Source organism: Pleurodeles waltl, chromosome 2_2 (assembly GCF_031143425.1).
Source record: "Pleurodeles waltl isolate 20211129_DDA chromosome 2_2, aPleWal1.hap1.20221129, whole genome shotgun sequence".
Classification (NCBI taxonomy): Eukaryota; Metazoa; Chordata; class Amphibia; order Caudata; family Salamandridae; genus Pleurodeles; species Pleurodeles waltl.
The window spans coordinates 164,921,371-164,947,669 of record NC_090439.1 but is presented as its reverse complement, the minus strand read 5'-3'; the positions used below and the strand labels follow the sequence as shown (position 1 = coordinate 164,947,669).

Sequence of the window (26,299 nt, the reverse complement as noted above, 5' to 3'; positions counted from 1 at the left end):
GTTTTTTATTTTTATGTGTATTTATGTGGGGGGGGGGTGCCCCCTTGGGCAAGGGGCGCCCCCCCCAAGGGGGCAGAGAACTGTTGGCCTTTTCTACCCCCCTTGGGGGCAAATCGGCCTATTTTTTTTAGGTCCATCTGCCCCCAAGGGGGGCAGAAGCCACTTAGGCACCAGGGATTGTGTGTGTAGTGGATGGGGGGGCGCCCCCTTGGGCAAGGGTCGCTCCCCTTTGGGGGGCATGTCTTTTAGGGCCATTTCTGCCCCCCTTGAGGGCAGATCAGCCTATTATTTTTAGGCTGATCTGCCCCCAAGGGGGGCAGAAACCACTAGAACGCCAGGGATGTTTTTTTATGTGTTTATTTCTGTGGGGGGGCGTCCCCTTGGGCACGGGGCGCCCCCCCAAGGGGGGCATTGACCTGTTGGCCATTTCTGCCCCCCCTGGGGGCAGATGGGCCTATTTTTCTAGACCCACCTGCCCCCAAGGGGGGCAGAAGCCACGTAGACACCAGGGATAGTGTGTGTGTGTGTGTGTGTTAGTGGATGGGGGGGGGGTTTGGGCAAGGGTCACCCCCCACTTTGGGGGCACATGTACCCAGGCCATTTCTGCACCCCTTGGAGACAGATCAGCCTATTATTTTTAGGCTGATCTGCCCCCAAGGGGGGCAGAAACCACTAGAACGCCAGGGATGTTTTTTTATGTGTTTATTTTTGTGGGGGGGGCGTCCCCTTGGGCACGGGGCGCCCCCCCAAGGGGGGCATTGACCTGTTGGCCATTTCTGCCCCCCCTGGGGGCAGATGAGCCTATTTTTCTAGACCCACCTGCCCCCAAGGGGGGCAGAAGCCACGTAGACACCAGGGATAGTGTGTGTGTGTGTGTGTGTGTTAGTGGATGGGGGGGGGGCTTGGGCAAGGGTCGCCCCCCACTTTGGGGGCACATGTACCCAGGCCATTTCTGCACCCCTTGGAGACAGATCAGCCTATTATTTTTAGGCTGATCTGCCCCCAAGGGGGGCAGAAACCACTAGAACGCCAGGGATGTTTTTTTATGTGTTTATTTTTGTGGGGGGGCGTCCCCTTGGGCACGGGGCGCCCCCCCAAGGGGGGCATTGACCTGTTGGCCATTTCTGCCCCCCCTGGGGGCAGATGGGCCTATTTTTCTAGACCCACCTGCCCCCAAGGGGGGCAGAAGCCACGTAGACACCAGGGATAGTGTGTGTGTGTGTGTGTGTTAGTGGATGGGGGGGGGGCTTGGGCAAGGGTCGCCCCCCACTTTGGGGGCACATGTACCCAGGCCATTTCTGCACCCCTTGGAGACAGATCAGCCTATTATTTTTAGGCTGATCTGCCCCCAAGGGGGGCAGAAACCACTAGAACGCCAGGGATGTTTTTTTATGTGTTTATTTTTGTGGGGGGGCGTCCCCTTGGGCACGGGGCGCCCCCCCAAGGGGGGCATTGACCTGTTGGCCATTTCTGCCCCCCCTGGGGGCAGATGGGCCTATTTTTCTAGACCCACGTGCCCCCAAGGGGGGCAGAAGCCACGTAGACACCAGGGATAGTGTGTGTGTGTGTGTGTTAGTGGATGGGGGGGGGGGCTTGGGCAAGGGTCGCCCCCCACTTTGGGGGCACATGTACCCAGGCCATTTCTGCACCCCTTGGAGACAGATCAGCCTATTATTTTTAGGCTGATCTGCCCCCAAGGGGGGCAGAAACCACTAGAACGCCAGGGATTTTTTTTTATGTGTTTATTTTTGTGTGGGGGCGTCCCCTTGTGCACGGGCGCCCCCCCAAGGGGGGCATTGACCTGTTGCCCATTTCTGCCCCCCCCTGGGGGCAGATGGGCCTATTTTTCTAGACCCACCTGCCCCCAAGGGGGGCAGAAGCCACGTAGACACCAGGGATAGTGTGTGTGTGTGTGTGTGTTAGTGGATGGGGGGGGGCTTGGGCAAGGGTCGCCCCCCACTTTGGGGGCACATGTACCCAGGCCATTTCTGCACCCCTTGGAGACAGATCAGCCTATTATTTTTAGGTTGATCTGCCCCCAAGGGGGGCAGAAACCACTAGAACGCCAGGGATTTTTTTTTATGTGTTTATTTTTGTGTGGGGGCGTCCCCTTGGGCACGGGCGCCCCCCCAAGGGGGGCATTGACCTGTTGGCCATTTCTGCCCCCCCTGGGGGCAGATGGGCCTATTTTTCTAGAACCACCTGCCCCCAAGGGGGCAGAAGCCACTTAGGCACCAGGGATAGTGTTGTGTGTGTTTTTTTTGTTTGAGGGCTGTCCCCTTTGGCAAGGGTCGCTCTCCATGGGGACACAGTACTAAAGGTATTTTTTGGCTTCCTTGGGGCAGACAGGCCTATTTTTTTAGTAGGCCCATCTGCCCCTATGGCAGAATCCACTTAGGCACCAATTTCTAAAATGTTTCATGGTGGGGTGTTTGTCAACTGAAGAAGTCTTTGCATTTGTGATAAAAAATGTTTTCCTCCTTTTTGTTCTAGTTCAAAGCTTTTGCTTTATTTGCTGTGGCTCCTTGCGGTTTTGGCGGTGGTTGACCTGCAGTTTGCACAGTTGCATGTTTTAGGTAAGTAAAAACAATTTACTCCAAAGGAGTATTGTTGCCATGCATGAATGACATGTTTGTAGGGGGTGTACTAAATGCAGGATTGTGTGTGAAATTGTCCTTAGGTTTGTGCACAATGATATTTGTTTTGTCTTATTTCTAATTTGCCTTTCTTTCTTTCTTTTTAGTGGGATATCATTGGTGATTGCTGTGTAGTTGCTGGTGAATCAAGCTTTTTCAGGCAAGTGAGCGGTATAGTTTTTGAGTTTGTAACTCTTACTAACAAAGCTACACTTTGTTACTTGTCTTACACAGTGCTGGTTGTTGGTGGTGAATTTGTCCAGTTAATTTTAGCAGGAGAGATCATGGCTAGCCGCAGGATGACCGCTCAGCAGGTGGTTGGTATGCTTTTTGAGTCACAGTCTGATCATGACTATGAGACGGACTCTGCATCTGAGGCAGAGGAGGAAGTCAGAGATTCTGGCAGTGATGTTTCTGTTGGAGGGGAATCTTCTGATGATGAAGCCACACTCAGTGCAGATGAAGGTTCTGTTTTAGAGGAGGACATTGATGTGCCAATAGTGCAGCAACCTGGGGCTGAAAGGTTTCCCGTTAGAAGACCTGATGTCTGGGTTGCCCCAAACATGGAGCAGCCAGAGTTGCCTGCCTTTACTGGTCTCCCGGGGTGTAACGCCAATACAGAGAACTTTATGCCTATCAATTTCTTTGAGTTATTCATGGATGATGTGTTTTTGGAAGAGATTGTTGAGCAGACTAATTTGTATGCGGAGCAGCATTTGAGGGACAACGCTGCTAGACTTAGGCCACACTCTAGAGCTGCCCAGTGGATTCCCACAAATTTGGAGGAGCTAAAAAAGTTTTTGGGTTTGACTTTTTTGATGGGGTTGATAAGGAAGCCGTCACTGGCTTCTTATTGGTCTACTAGTCCCTTGATGGCAACAGCTATATTTCCAGCTACCATGAGTCGTAATCGGTATTTGCTTCTTCTTAGGATGCTGCATTTTGTTGACAATGCATTAGCCTTGCCACGAGATCACCCAGATTCTGACCGTCTTTTTAAGATTAGGCCTGTCCTTGATCATTTTGTAGATCGGTTTTCGGAGGTCTATGTTCCAGGCAAAGAGATAAGTGTGGACGAGTCTTTGGTCCTCTTCAAGGGTCGTTTGGTTTTTAGGCAGTACATTCCTAGCAAAAGGGCACGATATGGAATTAAATTGTATATGCTGTCTGAAAGTAGGACAGGATATGTGTATAGTTTCCGTGTGTACACTGGTAGGGATTTCAATATTGACCCCCCTGGTTGTCCTCCCACTTTTGGAGTTACTGAGAAAATAGTGTGGGATCTTGGTAGACGACTGTTCAACAAAGGTCACCATTTGTATGTAGATAACTTCTACACTGGTGTGCAGTTGTTCAAGGAATTGTTTAGAGTGGACACAGTTGCTTGTGGCACAATCCGTTCTAACCGGAAAGGCTATCCAAGGGAGCTTGTCTGTAAAAAACTTGAGAGGGGACAGTGCTGTGCCTTGCGGAACGAGGAGCTGCTAGCTTTGAAATTTTCAGACAAGAGGGATGTCTACATGCTAAGTACCATCCATGATGAGAGTACTTCCCCTGTGACTGTTTGGGGCCAGGTTGCTGAAGTGCGCAAACCTGTGTGCATTTTAGATTATAATAAGCACATGGGAGGTGTAGATAGAGTTGACCAGAGGTTGGAACCTTATACTGCTATTCGTAAGTCTTATGTTTGGTATAAGAAGTTAGCACTTCACCTCTTCCACTTAGCAACCTTCAATGCTTTTATTGTGTTTAGGGATAGGTCTCCAGACTCAAAGATGACATTTGTGAAATTTCAGGAGTCAGTGATAGAGAGCCTTATTGTGGTGGAACAGGCCAGAGTTCCTAGAGAAGCAGTGGTGGAGGATGTGGCTAGATTGAAAGATCGCCACTTTGCTGAGCACATTCCTCCCACACCCAAAAAAGACTTTCCAGCTAAGAAATGTAGAGTGTGTTTTCGAAGAGGTATCCGGAGGGAGTCTCGAATGTACTGCCCAGATTGTCCTTCAAAGCCTGGGCTGTGTGTCGGTGCTTGTTTTAAGAATTACCACACCCAGAAGAATTTCTGGGAACAACCATGAGTGTAAACTCATGTCTGTTTTGTATTTTCATGTGTTTAGTTTCATGGTTAGCATTTCTGTCATGTTGTTAGTTAGAGCTTTTGTGTTTGTTGTTTTGTAATTCTTCCTACTTAGTTAGGGGTTCCTCTGTTTAAAAAAAAAAAAAAAAATATGATGCCATTGTGTGTGGAGTGGGGCTTGGCTGAGACTGTACATATTGACTTGATGTTGGCTACTGCAACACACTGCCAGCCAAACACCAGTCCACACACTCCCATCAGCTGGTGTGATTGTTGTATCAGGCATGTGGGCGTATGTAAGTGATGGGCCCTTGAGTGGCGCTGTCTGTCGATGTGAGTGTTGCAATGTGCTGGGCCCGTGGCTGGCGGTGTGAATGGCCTTGTGTGTGTCATGTATGAAAGTTGTGTGAATGGACTGTAAAGCGGTTGGTGCCTTGTCGCGGCTTTACAGCTCACGAGCTGTGAGTCATTGGTTCAGTTTTTTGCCTTTCAGTTACTAACAGTGCTTTTCATTTTTGTGAAAGCTCTTGTTAGTAAAATTTGATCCACTGAACCATCACTCACCCTCGTGCCAAATCCAACCAGTATGTGTGGTAAAAATGACCAAACCTGCTCCGCTGTAATCAGGCGTCGCAGCACACCTATGACACGCTAGGTGCCTCAGGTGGGACCCCGATGATGAAGCATGCCACCAACTTGGTTGGTGGGTGAGGGGTCTTTTTCACATAACCTAAGTGTGTTTCTTTTCAAAATTTTAGTGTTTGGCACATCACGGACGTATGTGGGCACATCACGGACGTATGTGGGCACATCAAAACGATATATTACAAAACTACCTGTGTTTGGGGGGGGAGAGGGCACCTATGTTTTTGGTCCTGTGTGCGGCCTTCATCTAGGGAAACCTACCAAACCCAGACATTTTTTTAAACTAGACACCCCAAGGAGTCTAGGGAGGAGTGGCTTGCGTGGATCCCCCAACATTTTCTTACCCAGACTCCTCTGTAAACCTCAAAATGTGCTTAAAAAAAGCATATTTTCCTGACTTTTCTTCGTACGATCACCACTCCAGCACAAAATTCCTACTCCCCAGTGTTCCCCTCAGTCTCCCAAATAAAATGACACCTCACGTATGTGGGTCCCCAAAGCAGAGTCAGTCTAAAGATGTATAAAAGAATATGTCCTTATAAACTCGCAGTACTATCCCCTGTATCTCTACAAGTTTTGGGCCTTATTCTGTTGGAGGCACCTGGCCCACCCACACAACTGAGGTATCATTTTTATCGGGAGACTTGGGGGAACGCTGGGTGGAAGGAAATTTGTGGCTCCACTCAGATTCCAGAACTTTCTGTCACCGAAATGTGTGAAAAATGCGTTTTTTTAGCCAATATTTGAGGTTTGGAAAGGATTCTGGGTAACAGAACCTGGTCAGAGCCCCTCAAGTCACCCCATCTTGGATTCCCCTAGGTCTCTAGTTTTCAGAAATGCACAGGTTTGGTAGGTTTCCCTAGGTGCTGGCTGAGCTACAGGCCAAAAACTACAGGTAGGCACTGTTTTCAATGAAAAAATGTGATGTGTCCACGCTGCGCTTTGGGGCGTTTCCTGTCGCGGGCGCTAGGCCTACCCACACAAGTGAGGTATCATTTTTATCGGGAGACGTGGGGGAACGCTGGGTGGAAGGAAATTTGTGGCCCCTCTCAGATTCCAGAACTTTCTGCCACAGAAATGTGAGGAACATGTGTTTTTTTAGCCAAATTTTGAGGTTTGCAAAGGATTCTGGGTAACAGAACCTGGTCCGAGCCACACAAATCACCCCATCTTGGATTCCCCTAGGTCTCTAGTTTTCAGAAATGCACAGGTTTGGTAGGTTTCCCTAGGTGGCGGCTGAGCTACAGGCCAAAATCTACAGGTAGGCACTTTGCTAAAAACAGGTCTGTTTTCTGTGATGTGTCCACGTTGCGCTTTGGGGCGTTTCCTGTCGCGGGCGCTAGGCCTACCCACACAAGTGAGGTATCATTTTTATCGGGAGACGTGGGGGAACGCTGGGTGGAAGGAAATTTGTGGCTCCTCTCAGATTCCAGAACTTTCTGCCACAGAAATGTGAGGAACATATGTTTTTTTAGCCAATTTTTGAGCTTTGCAAAGGATTCTGGGTAACAGAACCTGGTCCGAGCCCCGCCAGTCACCCCTCCTTGGATTCCCCTAGGTCTCTAGTTTTCAGAAATGTACAGGTTTGGTAGGTTTCCCTAGGTGCCGGCAGAGCTAGAGGCCAAAATCTACAGGTAGTCACTTCGCAAAAAACACCTCTGTTTTCTTCCAAAATTTTGGTGGTGTCCACGTTGCGCTTTGGGGCGTTTCCTGTCGCGGGCGCTAGGCCTACCCACGCAAGTGAGGTATCATTTTTATCGGGAGACTTGGGGGAACGCTGGGTGGAAGGAAATTTGTGGCTCCTCCCAGATTCCAGAACTTTCTGCCACAGAAATGTGAGAAACATGTGTTTTTTTAGCCAATTTTTGAGCTTTGCAAAGGATTCTGGGTAACAGAACCTGGTCCGAGCCCCGCCAGTCACCCCTCCTTGGATTCCCAGAGGTCTCTAGTTTTCAGAAATGCACAGGTTTGGTAGGTTTCCCTAGGTGGCGGCTGAGCTAGAGGCCAAAATCTACAGGTAGGCACTTTGCTAAAAACAGGTCTTTTTTCTGTGATGTGTCCATGTTGCGCTTTGGGGCGTTTCCTGTCGCGGGCGCTAGGCCTACCCACACAAGTGAGGTATCATTTTTATCGGGAGACGTGGGGGAACGCTGGGTGGAAGGAAATTTGTGGCTCCTCTCGGATTCCAGAACTTTCTGCCACAGAAATCTGAGGAACATGTGTTTTTTTAGCCAATTTTTGAGCTTTGCAAAGGATTCTGGGTAACAGAACCTGGTCCGAGCCCCGCCAGTCACCCCTCCTTGGATTCCCCTAGGTCTCTAGTTTTCAGAAATGTACAGGTTTGGTAGGTTTCCCTAGGTGCCGGCTGAGCTAGAGGCCAAAATCTACAGGTAGTCACTTCGCAAAAAACACCTCTGTTTTCTTCCAAAATTTTGGTGGTGTCCACGTTGCTCTTTGGGGCGTTTCCTGTCGCGGGCGCTAGGCCTACCCACGCAAGTGAGGTATCATTTTTATCGGGAGACTTGGGGGAACGCTGGGTGGAAGGAAATTTGTGGTTCCTCCCAGATTCCAGAACTTTCTGCCACAGAAATGTGAGGAACATGTGTTTTTTTAGCCAATTTTTGAGCTTTGCAAAGGATTCTGGGTAACAGAACCTGGTCCGAGCCCCGCCAGTCACCCCTCCTTGGATTCCCCTAGGTCTCTAGTTTTCAGAAATGCACAGGTTTGGTAGGTTTCCCTAGGTGGCGGCTGAGCTAGAGGCCAAAATCTACAGGTAGGCACTTTGCTAAAAACAGGTCTGTTTTCTGTGATGTGTCCACGTTGCGCTTTGGGGCGTTTCCTGTCGCGGGCGCTAGGCCTACCCACACAAGTGAGGTATCATTTTTATCGGGAGACGTGGGGGAACGCTGGGTGGAAGGAAATTTGTGGCTCCTCTCGGATTCCAGAACTTTCTGCCACAGAAATGTGAGGAACATGTGTTTTTTTAGCCAATTTTTGAGCTTTGCAAAGGATTCTGGGTAACAGAACCTGGTCCGAGCCCCGCCAGTCACCCCTCCTTGGATTCCCCTAGGTCTCTAGTTTTCAGAAATGTACAGGTTTGGTAGGTTTCCCTAGGTGCCGGCTGAGCTAGAGGCCAAAATCTACAGGTAGTCACTTCGCAAAAAACACCTCTGTTTTCTTCCAAAATTTTGGTGGTGTCCACGTTGCGCTTTGGGGCGTTTCCTGTCGCGGGCGCTAGGCCTACCCACGCAAGTGAGGTATCATTTTTATCGGGAGACTTGGGGGAACGCTGGGTGGAAGGAAATTTGTGGCTCCTCCCAGATTCCAGAACTTTCTGCCACAGAAATGTGAGGAACATGTGTTTTTTTAGCCAATTTTTGAGCTTTGCAAAGGATTCTGGGTAACAGAACCTGGTCCGAGCCCCGCCAGTCACCCCTCCTTGGATTCCCCTAGGTCTCTAGTTTTCAGAAATGCACAGGTTTGGTAGGTTTCCCTAGGTGGCGGCTGAGCTAGAGGCCAAAATCTACAGGTAGGCACTTTGCTAAAAACAGGTCTGTTTTCTGTGATGTGTCCACGTTGCGCTTTGGGGCGTTTCCTGTCGCGGGCGCTAGGCCTACCCACACAAGTGAGGTATCATTTTTATCGGGAGACGTGGGGGAACGCTGGGTGGAAGGAAATTTGTGGCTCCTCTCGGTTTCCAAAACTTTCTGCCACAGAAATGTGAGGAACATGTGTTTTTTTAGCCAATTTTTGAGCTTTGCAAAGGATTCTGGGTAACAGAACCTGGTCCGAGCCCCGCCAGTCACCCCTCCTTGGATTCCCCTAGGTCTCTAGTTTTCAGAAATGTACAGGTTTGGTAGGTTTCCCTAGGTGCCGGCTGAGCTAGAGGCCAAAATCTACAGGTAGTCACTTCGCAAAAAACACCTCTGTTTTCTTCCAAAATTTTGGTGGTGTCCACGTTGCGCTTTGGGGCGTTTCCTGTCGCGGGCGCTAGGCCTACCCACGCAAGTGAGGTATCATTTTTATCGGGAGACTTGGGGGAACGCTGGGTGGAAGGAAATTTGTGGCTCCTCCCAGATTCCAGAACTTTCTGCCACAGAAATGTGAGGAACATGTGTTTTTTTAGCCAATTTTTGAGCTTTGCAAAGGATTCTGGGTAACAGAACCTGGTCCGAGCCCCGCCAGTCACCCCTCCTTGGATTCCCCTAGGTCTCTAGTTTTCAGAAATGCACAGGTTTGGTAGGTTTCCCTAGGTGGCGGCTGAGCTAGAGGCCAAAATCTACAGGTAGGCACTTTGCTAAAAACAGGTCTGTTTTCTGTGATGTGTTCACGTTGCGCTTTGGGGCGTTTCCTGTCGCGGGCGCTAGGCCTACCCACACAAGTGAGGTATCATTTTTATCGGGAGACGTGGGGGAACGCTGGGTGGAAGGAAATTTGTGGCTCCTCTCGGATTCCAGAACTTTCTGCCACAGAAATGTGAAGAACATGTGTTTTTTTAGCCAATTTTTGAGCTTTGCAAAGGATTCTGGGTAACAGAACCTGGTCCGAGCCCCGCCAGTCACCCCTCCTTGGATTCCCCTAGGTCTCTAGTTTTTAGAAATGCACAGGTTTGGTAGGTTTCCCTAGGTGGCGGCTGAGCTAGAGGCCAAAATCTACAGGTAGGCACTTTGCTAAAAACAGGTCTGTTTTCTGTGATGTGTCCACGTTGCGCTTTGGGGCGTTTCCTGTCGCGGGCGCTAGGCCTACCCACACAAGTGAGGTATCATTTTTATCGGGAGACGTGGGGGAACGCTGGGTGGAAGGAAATTTGTGGCTCCTCTCGGATTCCAGAACTTTCTGCCACAGAAATGTGAGGAACATGTGTTTTTTTAGCCAATTTTTGAGCTTTGCAAAGGATTCTGGGTAACAGAACCTGGTCCGAGCCCCGCCAGTCACCCCTCCTTGGATTCCCCTAGGTCTCTAGTTTTCAGAAATGTACAGGTTTGGTAGGTTTCCCTAGGTGCCGGCTGAGCTAGAGGCCAAAATCTACAGGTAGTCACTTCGCAAAAAACACCTCTGTTTTCTTCCAAAATTTTGGTGGTGTCCACGTTGCGCTTTGGGGCGTTTCCTGTCGCGGGCGCTAGGCCTACCCACGCAAGTGAGGTATCATTTTTATCGGGAGACTTGGGGGAACGCTGAGTGGAAGGAAATTTGTGGCTCCTCCCAGATTCCAGAACTTTCTGCCACAGAAATGTGAGGAACATGTGTTTTTTTAGCCAATTTTTGAGCTTTGCAAAGGATTCTGGGTAACAGAACCTGGTCCGAGCCCCGCCAGTCACCCCTCCTTGGATTCCCCTAGGTCTCTAGTTTTCAGAAATGCACAGGTTTGGTAGGTTTCCCTAGGTGGCGGCTGAGCTAGAGGCCAAAATCTACAGGTAGGCACTTTGCTAAAAACAGGTCTGTTTTCTGTGATGTGTCCACGTTGCGCTTTGGGGCGTTTCCTGTCGCGGGCGCTAGGCCTACCCACACAAGTGAGGTATCATTTTTATCGGGAGACGTGGGGGAACGCTGGGTGGAAGGACATTTGTGGCTCCTCTCAGATTCCAGCACTTTCTGCCACAGAAATGTGAGGAACATGTGTTTTTTTAGCCAATTTTTGAGCTTTGCAAAGGATTCTGGGTAACAGAACCTGGTCCGAGCCCCGCCAGTCACCCCTCCTTGGATTCCCCTAGGTCTCTAGTTTTCAGAAATGCACAGGTTTGGTAGGTTTCCCTAGGTGGCGGCTGAGCTAGAGGCCAAAATCTACAGGTAGGCACTTTGCTAAAAACAGGTCTGTTTTCTGTGATGTGTCCACGTTGCGCTTTGGGGCGTTTCCTGTCGCGGGCGCTAGGCCTACCCACACAAGTGAGGTATCATTTTTATCGGGAGACGTGGGGGAACGCTGGGTGGAAGGAAATTTGTGGCTCCTCTCGGATTCCAGAACTTTCTGCCACAGAAATGTGAGGAACATGTGTTTTTTTAGCCAATTTTTGAGCTTTGCAAAGGATTCTGGGTAACAGAACCTGGTCCGAGCCCCGCCAGTCACCCCTCCTTGGATTCCCCTAGGTCTCTAGTTTTCAGAAATGTACAGGTTTGGTAGGTTTCCCTAGGTGCCGGCTGAGCTAGAGGCCAAAATCTACAGGTAGTCACTTCGCAAAAAACACCTCTGTTTTCTTCCAAAATTTTGGTGGTGTCCACGTTGCGCTTTGGGGCGTTTCCTGTCGCGGGCGCTAGGCCTACCCACGCAAGTGAGGTATCATTTTTATCGGGAGACTTGGGGGAACGCTGGGTGGAAGGAAATTTGTGGCTCCTCCCAGATTCCAGAACTTTCTGCCACAGAAATGTGAGGAACATGTGTTTTTTTAGCCAATTTTTGAGCTTTGCAAAGGATTCTGGGTAACAGAACCTGGTCCGAGCCCCGCCAGTCACCCCTCCTTGGATTCCCCTAGGTCTCTAGTTTTCAGAAATGCACAGGTTTGGTAGGTTTCCCTAGGTGGCGGCTGAGCTAGAGGCCAAAATCTACAGGTAGGCACTTTGCTAAAAACAGGTCTGTTTTCTGTGATGTGTCCACGTTGCGCTTTGGGGCGTTTCCTGTCGCGGGCGCTCGGCCTACCCACACAAGTGAGGTATCATTTTTATCGGGAGACGTGGGGGAACGCTGGGTGGAAGGACATTTGTGGCTCCTCTCAGATTCCAGCACTTTCTGCCACAGAAATGTGAGGAACATGTGTTTTTTTAGCCAATTTTTGAGCTTTGCAAAGGATTCTGGGTAACAGAACCTGGTCCGAGCCCCGCCAGTCACCCCTCCTTGGATTCCCCTAGGTCTCTAGTTTTCAGAAATGTACAGGTTTGGTAGGTTTCCCTAGGTGCCGGCTGAGCTAGAGGCCAAAATCTACAGGTAGTCACTTCGCAAAAAACACCTCTGTTTTCTTCCAAAATTTTGGTGGTGTCCATGTTGCGCTTTGGGGCGTTTCCTGTCGCGGGCGCTAGGCCTACCCACACAAGTGAGGTATCATTTTTATCGGGAGACGTGGGGGAACGCTGGGTGGAAGGAAATTTGTGGCTCCTCTCAGATTCCAGAACTTTCTGCCACAGAAATGTGAGGAACATGTGTTTTTTTAGCCAATTTTTGAGCTTTGCAAAGGATTCTGGGTAACAGAACCTGGTCCGAGCCACACAAATCACCCCATCTTGGATTCCCCTAGGTCTCTAGTTTTCAGAAATGCACAGGTTTGGTAGGTTTCCCTAGGTGGCGGCTGAGCTAGAGGCCAAAATCTACAGGTAGGCACTTTGCTAAAAACAGGTCTGTTTTCTGTGATGTGTCCACGTTGCGCTTTGGGGCGTTTCCTGTCGCGGGCGCTAGGCCTACTCACACAAGTGAGGTATCATTTTTATCGGGAGACGTGGGGGAACGCTGGGAGGAAGGACATTTGTGGCTCCTCTCAGATTCCAGCACTTTCTGCCACAGAAATGTGAGGAACATGTGTTTTTTTAGCCAATTTTTGAGCTTTGCAAAGGATTCTGGGTAACAGAACCTGGTCCGAGCCACACAAATCACCCCATCTTGGATTCCCCTAGGTCTCTAGTTTTCAGAAATGCACAGGTTTGGTAGGTTTCCCTAGGTGGCGGCTGAGCTAGAGGCCAAAATCTACAGGTAGGCACTTTGCTAAAAACAGGTCTGTTTTCTGTGATGTGTCCACATTGCGCTTTGGGGTGTTTCCTGTCGCGGGCGCTAGGCCTACCCACACAAGTGAGGTATCATTTTTATCGGGAGACGTGGGGGAAAGCTGGGTGGAAGGAAATTTGTGGCTCCTCTCAGATTCCAGAACTTTCTGCCACAGAAATGTGAGGAACATGTGTTTTTTTAGCCAAATTTTGAGGTGTGCAAAGGATTCTGGGTAACAGAACCTGGTCCGAGCCACACAAATCACCCCATCTTGGATTCCCCTAGGTCTCTAGTTTTCAGAAATGCACAGGTTTGGTAGGTTTCCCTAGGTGGCGGCTGAGCTAGAGGCCAAAATCTACAGGTAGGCACTTTGCTAAAAACAGGTCTGTTTTCTGTGATGTGTCCACGTTGCGCTTTGGGGCGTTTCCTGTCGCGGGCGCTAGGCCTACCCACACAAGTGAGGTATCATTTTTATCGGGAGACTTGGGGGAACATAGAATAGCAAAACAAGTGTTATTGCCCCTTGTCTTTCTCTACATTTTTCCCTTCCAAATGTAAGACAGTGTGTAAAAAAGACGTCTATTTGAGAAATGCCCTGTAATTCACATGCTAGTATGGGCACCCCGGAATTCAGAGATGTGCAAATAACCACTGCTTCTCAACACCTTATCTTGTGCCCATTTTGGAAATACAAAGGTTTTCTTGATAGCTATTTTTTACTCTTTATATTTCAGCAAATGAATTGCTGTATACCCGGCATAGAATGAAAACCCACTGCAGGGTGCAGGTCATTTATTGGCTCTGGGTACCTAGAGTTCTTGATGAACCTACAAGCCCTATATATCCCCGCAACCAGAAGAGTCCAGCAGACGTAACGGTATATTGCTTTCGAAAATCTGACATTGCAGGAAAAAGTTACAGAGTAAAACTTAGAGAAAAATTGATGTTTTTTTCACCTCAATTTCAATATTTTTCTTTTTCAGTTGCTATTTTCTGTAGGAAACCCTTGTAGGATCTACACAAATTACCCCTTGCTGAATTCAGAATTTTGTCTACTTTTCAGAAATGTTGCGGTTTATGGGATCCAGCGTTGGTTTCATGCCCATTTCTGTCACTGACTGGAAGGAGGCTGAAAGCACAAAAAATCGTAAAAATGGGGTATGTCCCAGTAAAATGCCAAAATTGGGTTGAAAAATTGAGTTTTCTGATTCAAGTCTGCCTGTTCCTGAAAGCTGGGAAGCTGGTGATTTTATCACCGCAAACCCTTTGTTGATGCCCTTTTCAGGGAAAAAACCACAAGCCTTCTTCTGCAGCCCATTTTTCCAAATTTTTTTAAAAAAATGAAATTTTCACTGTTTTTTGGCTAATTTCTTGGCCTCCTTCTGGGGAACCCACAAAGTCTGGGTACCTCTAGAATCCCTAGGATGTTGGAAAAAAAGGACGCAAATTTGGCATGGGTAGCTTATGTGAACAAAAAGTTATGAGGGCCTAAGCGCGAACTGCTCCAAATAGCCAAAAAAAGGCTCGGCACAGGAGGGGGAAAAGGCCTGGCAGCGAAGGGGTTAACAGTTGGCTGTAGAAGGCTATGAAAACTGGATGAAATCGATTGATTTAAATAGTGTGTGGGAAACAAAAGATTGGCAAATACAGTGTAGGGAAGCTTTTCCATTACAAATTATATTTCTTAATGCCACTATTCATCAAACAACCGGTCTAAGATTGGACGAAATAAAAAAATGAAAGTACCCAGTCTTCCTTCACCAGCTAAATTTGATAACTGGCTAAATATTTTACATGTCACTGAAGAACAGGTCAATGACTGGGTTCTGAACGGCACCTTTAATTCAACACTTTCACGCCCCAAAGGGTGGTTATTGTGGCCAGTGGACACAAATGCTTGTCAAGCATGTTTTGTTAATAGCACACCTGCTTATTAGTGTGAGCAGACCTGACCCTCGTTACGTCGCTACACAACACTCGGGTATTATAACAACATATAGCATGGGCAAACTTTGTTAACAATGGTTAAAATCTTCCACATTAACAGTTGTAAAAACACCTAATTCTACTTTCAGAAGATGTAGACTTACAAGATGTCTTGCTAGGTCCTAGAAAAGCATGCTGAAAATGTTTCTATTATACAATATACAATGATATTTGGAAACTTTCCCAAAAGGAGGCTGCAGCCTATTTAAGGCAAACAGGTCAGGAAAACTTGCAGAAAGCTCTAGCCGTTGCCGATAATGGTATGAACACATTGTCCAACTGCATTTACACTTTAAACGTGTCATCAGCAATTGGCATAATTCAAAATGACATGTCACTTTTACACCATGGACAGAGTCAACCTAGGACCATTATGCAGCTGAGTTGGACATTACAGGCTCTTAAACATGCCCTGGCAGCACAGTTAACTCAGTTATTTACCACATTCAATTTAACACGGGAACAGCAGATAATGGCTAAAAAGAAGCTAGTTACATCATGCTTAATAATAAAAAGTTGGAAAAATTGACCTTTACTGAGCTGGATATTTCATCAGCAATGAGGTTAAAACATGGAGTGATTAATCTGCCAATTTCAATATTTCAATTCACTTCATGTCCGAAATATTTTCCTGTAGGCAGATTCTAACAACTAGGAGACTGTTACGAGGTTTGGGATCAGCTTTTTTATTACTGATGTTTCAATGGCATGAAAAAGGTCTGTCTTAATGGTAGTGAATGAGAAACTTCAATAAGCCATTCCATAATTTGAATCAGATGTCCTTGCACAGAGCATGAAACGCTTCATTTGCAAATTTGGCTTGTTATCTTAAGGGTATCCCTGTGCCTTTGATTCACCCAGTCTTCTAAATGCTCTTGACTGTGAGATACGTGATGCTGGGTGATCATGACTGCCTTGGTAACAGACCCAGCATTGTTTATGTAATTTTGGTCTCTAGAATTGTGACTTGTTGCAGAAAAATACTTTTTAGAAAGTAGCAGGCATGGTCTCATATTGCTACGAATAATGTAATTTTTGAAAAGCCTAACACCCTTAAGGCTCTTTTGTTTCAAAAACACATGGTGGTCACATCTGCCGGCAAACCTTATGGCCTCCAAGCGGCAAGGTCATCTGCAGAGATACAGTCGCTTTTAAAAAAGAATATTCCTAAACATATTGGTGAATTGATCAGTCACATGTTTTATGCGTCTAACACTGCTGGGATTGTACACTTTAAGGCTGCTGGTCCTTGATTTGTTAGCACTTTCAAAGCAGTCTTTGGAGTTATACCTTCAGCCATCCATTCACTCTTTTTGAGAATTTCTTGAGGATTCCCAAAAGGTTTGGCATTAATTGGCACTATTCTGCTGTTGTTACTTTTGATCCACAATGGCTGCCCCATCTCAACAACGAGAAATGTTGGCGGTCCCACAAACAAACTTGTGTCGTGATCACATGATGCAATACTTTGGAGCATCACTCTTGGAAGAACTGGCATGGAACTGCTCACTGTTATTCTGGTCCGGTCCTTAATTGTGTGCAGTTTCGCGTTTGCTGTCTGTGGTGCCCCTTCCAATATGCACCAAAAATGTGTCTTGCTTTGCAACATGTACCTTCGTTGGATGCAGATGTGATGATGTTCTCCATGAGGGTTCATTGCCTGATATTGGAGAGATTGAAGTTGTTGGGGGATGCCTTTTATGAGCCACCCTTTGTGGATTTACTGGCTCCTGATGCTTTACAATCTGGCACTATGCAAAATGCTGCCTCCTCAGCCGGACCTGTGGATGAGGCAATGGAACATGTCTGCTCCCTTCATCTTTCCTCTGGTACGCTGGTCAACTTATTGCCTGCTGTAGAGGGTGGGGTCTTTTCTGTATTCCGTAACTTTTGATGACATCAGAGATTTCCTGCGGGGCCACGATTATTGTTAAATTTGACATTTTTTTATTGACATTTATTTTTTATTCAAATTCTAAAATTGCCCCTTTTAATTTGCAGGCCTTCGGGTTGCCCTGCTTGTCATCTTGGACATTATGGGCCTGATTACAACTTTGGAGGAGGTGTTAATCCGTCCCAAATGTGACGGATATACCACCAGCCGTATTACGAGTTCCATAGGATATAATGGACTCGTAATATGGCTGGTGGTATATCCGTCACTTTACCGTCACTTTTGGGACGGATTAACACCTCCTCCAAAGTTGTAATCAGGCCCTTTATCTCTTTTATGACTATTTTTAGCTTGCTTTTATATAGAACTAGTTTTCGCATAGGTTATTTTAGGTTTGGACCCTGTATTCTTGTTACGACAATGGAGAGGGTTTTGTGGGTTAATCTTAGCATTTTATTTGCCACACTTATTTTAACTCCAGGCCTCTGCCCTTTTACCTAGTTACATTTTATTTCATTTATTAATTTTATCCTATTTCAGCATGGCTTGTTCTTAGCAGGGATATTTTCTAAGCTACTGTTTTTCTGCGAAAACATTGTTGTCAGTTCTTTGCATGACTTTTCATCCTGTGCCTCTCCTCAAGGCTGTACATGAAAGTTAACTTAGTATTGCCGGCCCAAAAGTATAGAGAGTAAACAGCCAATCTTCTAAAAACCTAGACATAGTATCACTTCAGGCCTGTTCTTAGAACACAACATGTTTTGTTATAAAAACACCACACAGGCCAAAGGCGGTTATAGGGGATTCCGGCCAGAGCCACTGCATGCTGTCTACCAACTTGCTGACAGCTACATTGACCCTAGCTTTGTCTTCCAGCTAATTGGGAAGCTTGCCAGCAGAATAATGGACAGAATCCTGCTACACTCCAGGTATGGGGGCCGGAGTGCTCCTTTAGACTGGGACGGGCAGTAGGGCTACACAAAAATATATTCTCAGGTTTCAAGATCAGGGTGTAAGTAGAAATCACTATACTCATGCTTATTCCAGGATGATGGGACTTTTCATATTTTTCACGCTAATGGTCACATTCATCTCGGTGCTATGTTTCATGCTCCTAATAATCACAGCTAATGTTTTATACCCAAAGATGCAGTTGCTTCAATCAAATATATTGAAACTTTCCCTGCATCTCTATTCACCTGTCATACGTGTAAGACCTTGGTGGACATGTGATAAAGGGCTGCGATCTGTCGACCACGCCTTCCCTAAGGAGTTTGAGTGTTATGTCTCTAGTTTGCCAGAAATCATCTTCACACCCTAGGTGTGGATGAGGTGCTGCTAGCTAGGCGATGTAGTCACGCAGACAGGTCCCTTGCCGCCCTAAACTTAGCAGCCTTAGCCCCATGTTAAGAGTCCTACGACAGCAGGGTGCCATATTTGCGCTTCAATAAGACTTTCTCTATGAGAGAGTTAATTGACAACTGATCACAGGTATTTTAGTATCTAATGAGGGCTTGGGGAGGGTACTTAAGGTAAATGCAGTCAGTCTTCCCTTCTCAAGGATTACTACAGCTGTGTAGATGGAAAGCACTAGGCAGCTCTTTAGCTGAGCTACCTACCTCAAAACAAATTATTGGTTACAACACTATTTGAAAAGAAATATTACACTACCCTTATGAGTATTTCAAACCCCTATGCATAGTTCTCATTAGAGGTTTTTTTTAACTGCTCGATCTTATATGAACGTCAAATCAATCATAAAAAACAGAAGATTATTATATGAGCATTCAGTAATTCAATAATACTTTACTTGCTCTTTTCATTTAAATCCAAAACAACCGTTACCGGAAGGTATAAAAACAATGTTGATCCCAAAGATTGTGTGGGTCAGCCACGTGTATAGTCCGTAGAAACAAGCCATTTTCAGGGAAGCATCAAACACACCTCTGCAAAAAAACAAACAAAAAGACTGTGTTTTATTAAACCAAAGTAAATGTTGTCAACCCATATACTCTAGACCTGAAGACTAGGAACATGTTACTTACCATTAATGCCAGGCATACTACAAAGCAACATGTGGTTAACCACGTAAACCTAAAACTTTTCCCAAATTAAAGGATTCAGAAATTTCTAGCAAAAGGCTACCAAAACCAACATTCTGATCCATGCACATGTTTTAACCAATAGAAAACCATAAAAATTCAGCAGTTATAGTTATAGTTATACTTATCTGAAGAAACTATAACTTCTACCGGAAAGAAACGTTAGGCAACGAGTTGTAGTTTCTCAACATAAATATAACTAAGTATAACTATAGTTGCTGAATTTTAAAGATTTTAAATGAGTAAAACATCAATCTAACTATAACGTCCCTGTAACCTGTTTTTATCAGGGAACATACATACACACACACACACACACACATATAAATACACAGACACACACATACATCTATACATACACATATACCAGGATATGTGTCAGTCAAAAGTAAGTAGTTGTAGTAAGACCTAGTTTCTTAGAAAATGCGTTTTTTGACTTGCCTATATCTTTGGCAGAGTTTGACGAATCTTGACATAATTTCCCCCAAAAAAGTGCCCTCTATAGAGTCTTTGTGTGCACGGAAAGTAACGGGATGATCCGTCAAGCGGGGGCAGAGGAAAAGGGGGGGGGGGGGGTAAAAAAAAAAAAAAAGTTCGGTGTGGTTGGCCACAGGGCCTGGCCTGCAGCCAGCCCCTGCGGCTAACCGCTCTAACCACCAAACCCAACGCTATGCATAGCCTTTGGCCATGTGCAGCAGGAGTTGGCCGCAGGTCCGTGTGCCCCCCCCCCCCCCCCCACCTCCACCAGACAATTTCAGCCCCGGGGACACCATCCCCCAGGGCCAGGCCTTCTAAAACACTTATTCATGTTTTTCAGATCTGCAGGCAAGGAAACAGAGGAAACCTCCACTTCCAGCAAGTGAAAGCTCTTTGACAGCTTTTTATTGCTGGAACCAGAGTGTTTGCTCTTAATTGGTGGGAGCTGGCAAAGCTCCTGTCAAGTCAGAGCAAACAGCTACACTAGGAGTCTGCCATAGGGATATCATTGGCTCCACAGAGGGGGTTGGGGGGGGATGAAGAGTCACTTTGCCACCTCCAACGTTAAGTAGCCCCCGGGAGGTGGTGGTGTTCCCAGGGCAGACCATGCAGGTCTCTGCATCCATTTACTTTAAAGCCCAGGGAAGGTGGTGGGTCCCCGTGGCTGAGGGGGGGCAGCACTATACCATATTCATTTACTTTAAAATCCAGAGGAGCTGGCGGTCCCCCCGGCTGCAGGGAGAGGGGCTCTCCCCCCCCAAATCCAAAATGTAAATGCCCCCAGGACCTGGCCCATCTTGGGGCTGCATTTAAACAAGTGCGGGAGGCCACACTTTTTTTCCCTTCATTTCCACCAAAAATGTACAACAAAAAAAAAGCACCGCCGCTAAGGGGTCAGGGTGTGTCCCTATGCGGCCACCTTTTCTTTTAACATCATTGCCAACACTTTCTTGTTGAAGTGTTGCAAGCCAATCAGATCTCAGCAGAAGATCAGGAGGGTTTGCAGAGCCTTTGCATCCCTTTATATCCAAGTTTGGATTTTCTTTATTTTCCGAAAAACTACTGAATGGATTTACACCAAATAACAAAAAGATTCATTTTTGGACCAAGGGCTACTTTTTTGCCAAATGGCAGATTTGGCCTTCTACCACATTGCCAGACCACCCTAAAACTTTCCAGACACATCTGATGTGAGCATCAAACCGGTGCCAAAGATATAGGCAAGTCAAAAAGTGGCGACTGCCACTAGGATATATATATATATATATTTGTGTTATCTTCACTGAAAAATCAAAAGGTTATAGGGACGTTTTAGTTCTTATATATATATATATATATATATATATATATATATATATATATATATATATATATATATAAATAAATTATTCACTGAACAAATTAAAGGTTATGTGGACATTATAGTTAGGTTCTGAATTTACTCACACAAAACCACAGAAACTCAGCAGTTATTGTCAGAGTTATTGTGGGTGTCCTGGCCCCAGCCAGGGCACCCACTATTCCTTGATGGGGACTCCAGGAGGAGCCTCAAGGCCCACGCAGTCCCAGCTGGCTCCCTTGCCTCCTGCTGGTGCCGGAACTGCTCGTGCACACAGGGAGCTGCTGAAACTGCAGCTCCCTGAGTGCTGGAGCAATCTTCATTTCTTTCCCCGCTTGCATGACAGCAGGTAGTGAAACAGATGAAATCTCCTCTTTCAGCAAGCGGGAGCATTTTTTAAAGCTCCTGCCTTCTGAAAGCGGAGTGTTTGCTTTTGCTTGGCAGGAGTTGTCAGCTCCTGCCAAGCAAAAGTAAACAGATAACTCCGTAGGGTGGGCACCTCGGGAGGTAGCATGTGCTGGCCCTGGGGGGTGGTGGTCCAGAAGGGCCATGTATGGCTCCAGGAGGGGTTCATGCGCCCCCACCTCCTCCATATTTTCTATTTGGTCCCGGGGAGGTGGTGGTCCCCAGGTCGTCTGTGCAGACCCTACCTTCAAATTTCTTTGCAGCCCTAGGGGGTTGCAGGCCTCAAGATGGGGGTCCGTGTGTCCCCCCACCAGTATAGAATATGCCACCCTGGGGAAGACGAGGTCCCTGGGTCACGCAGGGATCTGCACATGCTCCTGCCCCTTTTTAGGTGGAGCACAGCAACACGCAAGCACTGCTTTTCTGACGTGTTGGCATCTATAGGGGCTTTTACTCACACGCACTGCATCCCATCACTATCCCTCGTTCGTAGGCTTGCCTTTCAAAAATCCTTTGCTTTACTTTTGTCCCTCCTTGAGGCAGTTTAGTTACCGCATTGGCCATCGATTCTGTTACATGGATAATTGCACGTTTGCCGATACGTTTGACCTCGAGCAAACTTATTTTTCCTTTTGTGTCTCTCCTTCCCGCTCATGGCAGCCGTGACGCTTTGAAAAGGCTCGCTTATGTCAAGTGTTTTATTTTCCTTTTTCAGTTTATGTGGCAAGAAAAGTCCAGTTAGGAATTTACAACGCTAATAGCTCTAACGTGAGCAAACGAGACACCCTTTGCATTGCAAATGCTTGTTTTACAGCAGCTAAATATTAAATTCCAGTCACCAAGTTTTTTTGTTGCAGTTCACTTTACAAGCAAGTGTGGTTGGTTCTGCATGGAATTTATGATGCTGTGATTTTACAGAATACAAAAAACTTTGTGTAAGCAATGTGGTTGGTGGGAATACAAAAAGTGTTTTATAAATAAGCATTGTTGACGTCTGCATGGTATTTGTGCTGCTGTGATTTTTACAGTATACAAAAAGCTCTTTGTAAGCAGGCGTGGTTACTAGCTGCTTAGTAAATGAAGCTTGCATATTACTAAAACAGACACATGCCTTGTATAATTTAGCTACTGTTATTGTTTACAGGTAGGTGGTAAGGGTAGTTTTTTCTAATCTTAGTGGCCTTTATTGTACAGATTGCATTTTCTCGGCAACAAAAACATGCCGTAACATTTTCCCCTTCTTTTTACACAAACATTCTTAGTCTGGCAAAATAGCGAGTGTGTGTAAACAGGCTCCACCGAGGCTAAATAACAAACTCAGAACTGACCACTAGATATATTTTCCGCCCTTTTTGCCAGATCAACAAAATCCAATCGGAACAAAGTTTCCTTCACTACAATAAATCTGAACCCGTCACAGTTGTCAGTCATAAATAAGAAACTTAAAATAGGGACGAGGGTACCGTGGTTGATGGGGGTCATATGTATGCAACATACCAGTTAGTTCAAACATGCGTCTGGGAATACAGCAGTACGTGGCATGACATTGTGTGGTCATCATGTCCATGCATGACACATATGCACTAACAGATGCTGCTGCCAGCTGGTCGCACTCACATATTAAAAAACATTGGAGAGCACCTACAATACGCTCTATTATCAAGAATAGATGTCAGTATCTATATTGCTGACCGAGTAATATTTCAATTGATGCACCTGCGGCGATTGTCGCGCAGTATGCAGATTCACCTCTATGTCATTGTGCGCTCATATTTTAGTATACAGCCGTTGACCTACCACATCTTTGTCACAAAGCACAATATGTCTATGCACATGTTTTGGAGAATCATGCATGCACGCACCAAAAAATATCACTGCATGTTTACTCGACGCTGCTGATAGTTTGCCATGCGGTCTCATGAATGTGGCATGATGAATGCTATTTATGCCATGCTTTGAATTCTTGGTGTCTTGTTTGATAGCACATATTGCTGACACATACCCAGTGTTCTGACCCATGTTGAGTAAAATCGCTTACCATGACTAAAGCATTATGGTGTGTGTGCATTGATCATGCATGCATCCTTTGAACCAATAGTTGCAATGGCCATACAAGCGTGTTGTATGTTACTAAAAAAGTGCACCCATTGGAAATAGTACTATGATGTTGAATACAGTGTTTTATGACTGGCTAAAGCAGAGTCCCAAAATGGATGCCAACACTTCTTGTTTTAAGTGTTGGCAGCCAATCAGATCTCAGCAGGAGATCTCCCTGGATCCGTGGCCCTAGATATACAAATTTATTTTCCTTTTAATAGCTCTAAAACTACTGAATAGATTTATACCAAATACAAAAGTGTGATCTGTGGACCAAAAGTCACCTTTTTGCCATATTTGGGGTAATTCAATCCAGCGGTTCTGGCTTTATGCGTGTCGAAAGACCTACGGGAATTAACATGGGAAAAGCTTGCTAAAACTAATTTTAAAAACTGCCACAAAGCAGGGTAAATTAGACTAGCTAGGCGGGACTACAAACACTCTCTAACCAGACCCAGAGAAAACTGGAATGATAAGATCTGGCAAGAGATGCTAGCCGCAGTAAAGAGAATCGATAATTGATTATTTCGGCATACAGCAGTGTATGCTGAGAAGGACTGTGGAAGATCCTATTTTTATCATATTAATCCGGACAACTGGGTCTCCCACTTTACTAAGCTTTATGCTCCTGGGAATTGTAAGGCTCTTGAGGCAAGGCAATAGGCATTGCCTCTGCTGCCACAAGCAGGAGGGGCGGTTGTTGATCCGGTTTGCTTCAGCCTTGATGATACAGTCAGGGCTATTGATTGTTTGAAAAATGCCAAAGCACCTGGGCCTGATAAAATTACTGGCAATTTATAGGAAACGGAACCCGTGGTTTGGTCTTGTTATATAAATTTGCTATCGAATGCCATATCAGTGGGAGGGGTGGTCCCAGATTCACGGAGGAGGCCAAAATCATACCAGTTTATAAGAACAACTTATAAACTGGCTGGAGGGTAAGAAAGTTTTGTCCCCACTACAAGCAGGTTTCCGACCAGGACTAGCACTTCAGATCAGGTCTTCAGATTAGCAGTCCTTAACTGGAAATTTGTATCTTTGTCTAAGCAAAGGCTCTATGTAGCGTTTGTCGACCTTAGAGCTACATTTGACCTGAAAGCGGGTGTTCCTGGTAATTTGCTAAAGTAATAATCAAACCTCATACTAAGAATTTTGCGCAGGTGAGGTGGGGCAGCTGTAGAGAACTGACGGAATACATCCCTATTGAACTTAGAGTTCAGCATGGGTGTGTGCTTGCACCTACGTTATTCACACTTTATATGAATGATGTGGTGCAGGCATTTCTTAACTGTAACAATGATTTGTCAACTTTGAATAATGTGAAGGTTCCCATTCTCCCTTTTGCAATTGATTCTCTGCTAATTTCTAAAACGCCACTGGGTATGAAGTGCCTTATTGACAATTTTGTTAACTTCTGTACAATGAGAGGCCTAGAGTTAAATGTGAATAAAATGAAAAATATGATACTGAGCCATGGTAAAATGAAAAATACTATAATATGGGCTGGAGGTGAGACATTAGAGAGGGTAAACAGTTTTTACTATCTTAGAGCTAAACTGAGTGATAAACTTAAGTGTTCATCTCAGTTAACCAAGAGTTCATTAATAGTCAAACACAGATCTAACGCTGGTGTTAGACTATAAGAGGACTAACTCTCGCTCAATATCACCGGCCCTAGAGGTCATTCGAGCTAAGGCCCAAAGTGCTGCACTATTTGGTGTCAAGATTTGGGAGTATAGCCAAACAAACTGCCTGGCGAGTGTTGAAAATAAGTTTATAAGTAAGTTACTTTCTGTACCAGTAAGCACACCACTCCTTCCTCAACCTGAATTTATGAGTAATTTCTGACCTGGCAGCATTTAAGCCTCTGGTTTATTGGGTCCGAGTTTGATTCACCCAGCTATTGAACAGTTATAGAGATTAGTTAGTGGACTAGCTTAACATTGCTAGCTCTAAGAAGGCCCAGTGGTTGAGATTCGTTTTTGATTGGCTGCATAGGTTATCTTTGTAAAGCTCACCGCCAAACTTTGAAGACTGGGCTTATAACCAAGAACTACAAGTATTGAGGGGGGATAAAGTTCAACTAACGTACTTTTTTTTTAGTTTCAATCTACCCCTATTTTTTAACCTTTTTTGGACATAGTTACCCCTCCATTAGCAAGGAGTCTCTATGTCCGTTTCAGGGTTGGCTCTTAGCAGTTGAGATCCTACACTAATAAGTGTGGTAAGGATGCTGGTTCTGATGTGTGTCCACAAAAATGAAAGCCCATGCATTGTTCTTCCACCCTGAATATCGGGGGCTACGCCGAAATTGATTCTGCCAATCTGTTAGGAGATACAAATTAGCCTTGAGAATTCTGAAGAACGACACCAAATTATCAACTGTTTTCTCAGTTAGCCGGTTCTTCATGCATTTTTGGTGCTGTTTGCAAAAATCGATTTCAACAAATGTTGTTTTATTTATTCATTATGTTTAATATTATTGTTTTTATTTTACATTATTCTTCATATGGTTTTTATTGTTTTAGAGATTGTATTACATGATAAACTGTAAATTATCATATTTTTATTCTTATGTGTTACTTTGATGGCTGTGAACAACAAAATAAACTTTTTTTTTTTTTTGGATAATGAACATGGGAAAAGCACTTTTTTTTACCCTCTTCCCCCATTTTTCTCAGCCCCCGCTTGTCGGATCATCCCTAAACTTTCCATGCACTCTTTTTGGAAAATCTCGAGAAGGTTGGTCAAGTAATGGCAAAGATACAGCCAAGGCAAAAAACGCTTTTTACACACATGTATCACTGAAAAAAAAACCAAAGGTTACAGGGGCGTTATAGCTGGGTTCTGAATAAACTTGTGCAAAACCATAGAAATTCAGCAGTTATAGTTAGAGTTCTTTCAAGTAACTAAAACTCACGCCCTATGGTAACAAAACCTCGCGCTTTTGCCATGAA

At 45.7% G+C, this 26,299-nt stretch overlaps 1 protein-coding gene across 1 annotated transcript in view; it reads right to left on the bottom strand.

The window, feature by feature from the left end:
* The window catches only part of TMEM245 (transmembrane protein 245), a 533,540-nt gene that overhangs the window by 87,171 nt on the left and 420,070 nt on the right, over positions 1-26,299 (bottom strand). The window contains exon 14 of the mRNA XM_069219563.1: positions 18,768-18,868. Within this exon, the coding sequence (XP_069075664.1) occupies positions 18,768-18,868 (101 nt within the window). The remainder of the gene's footprint in view (positions 1-18,767; positions 18,869-26,299) is intronic.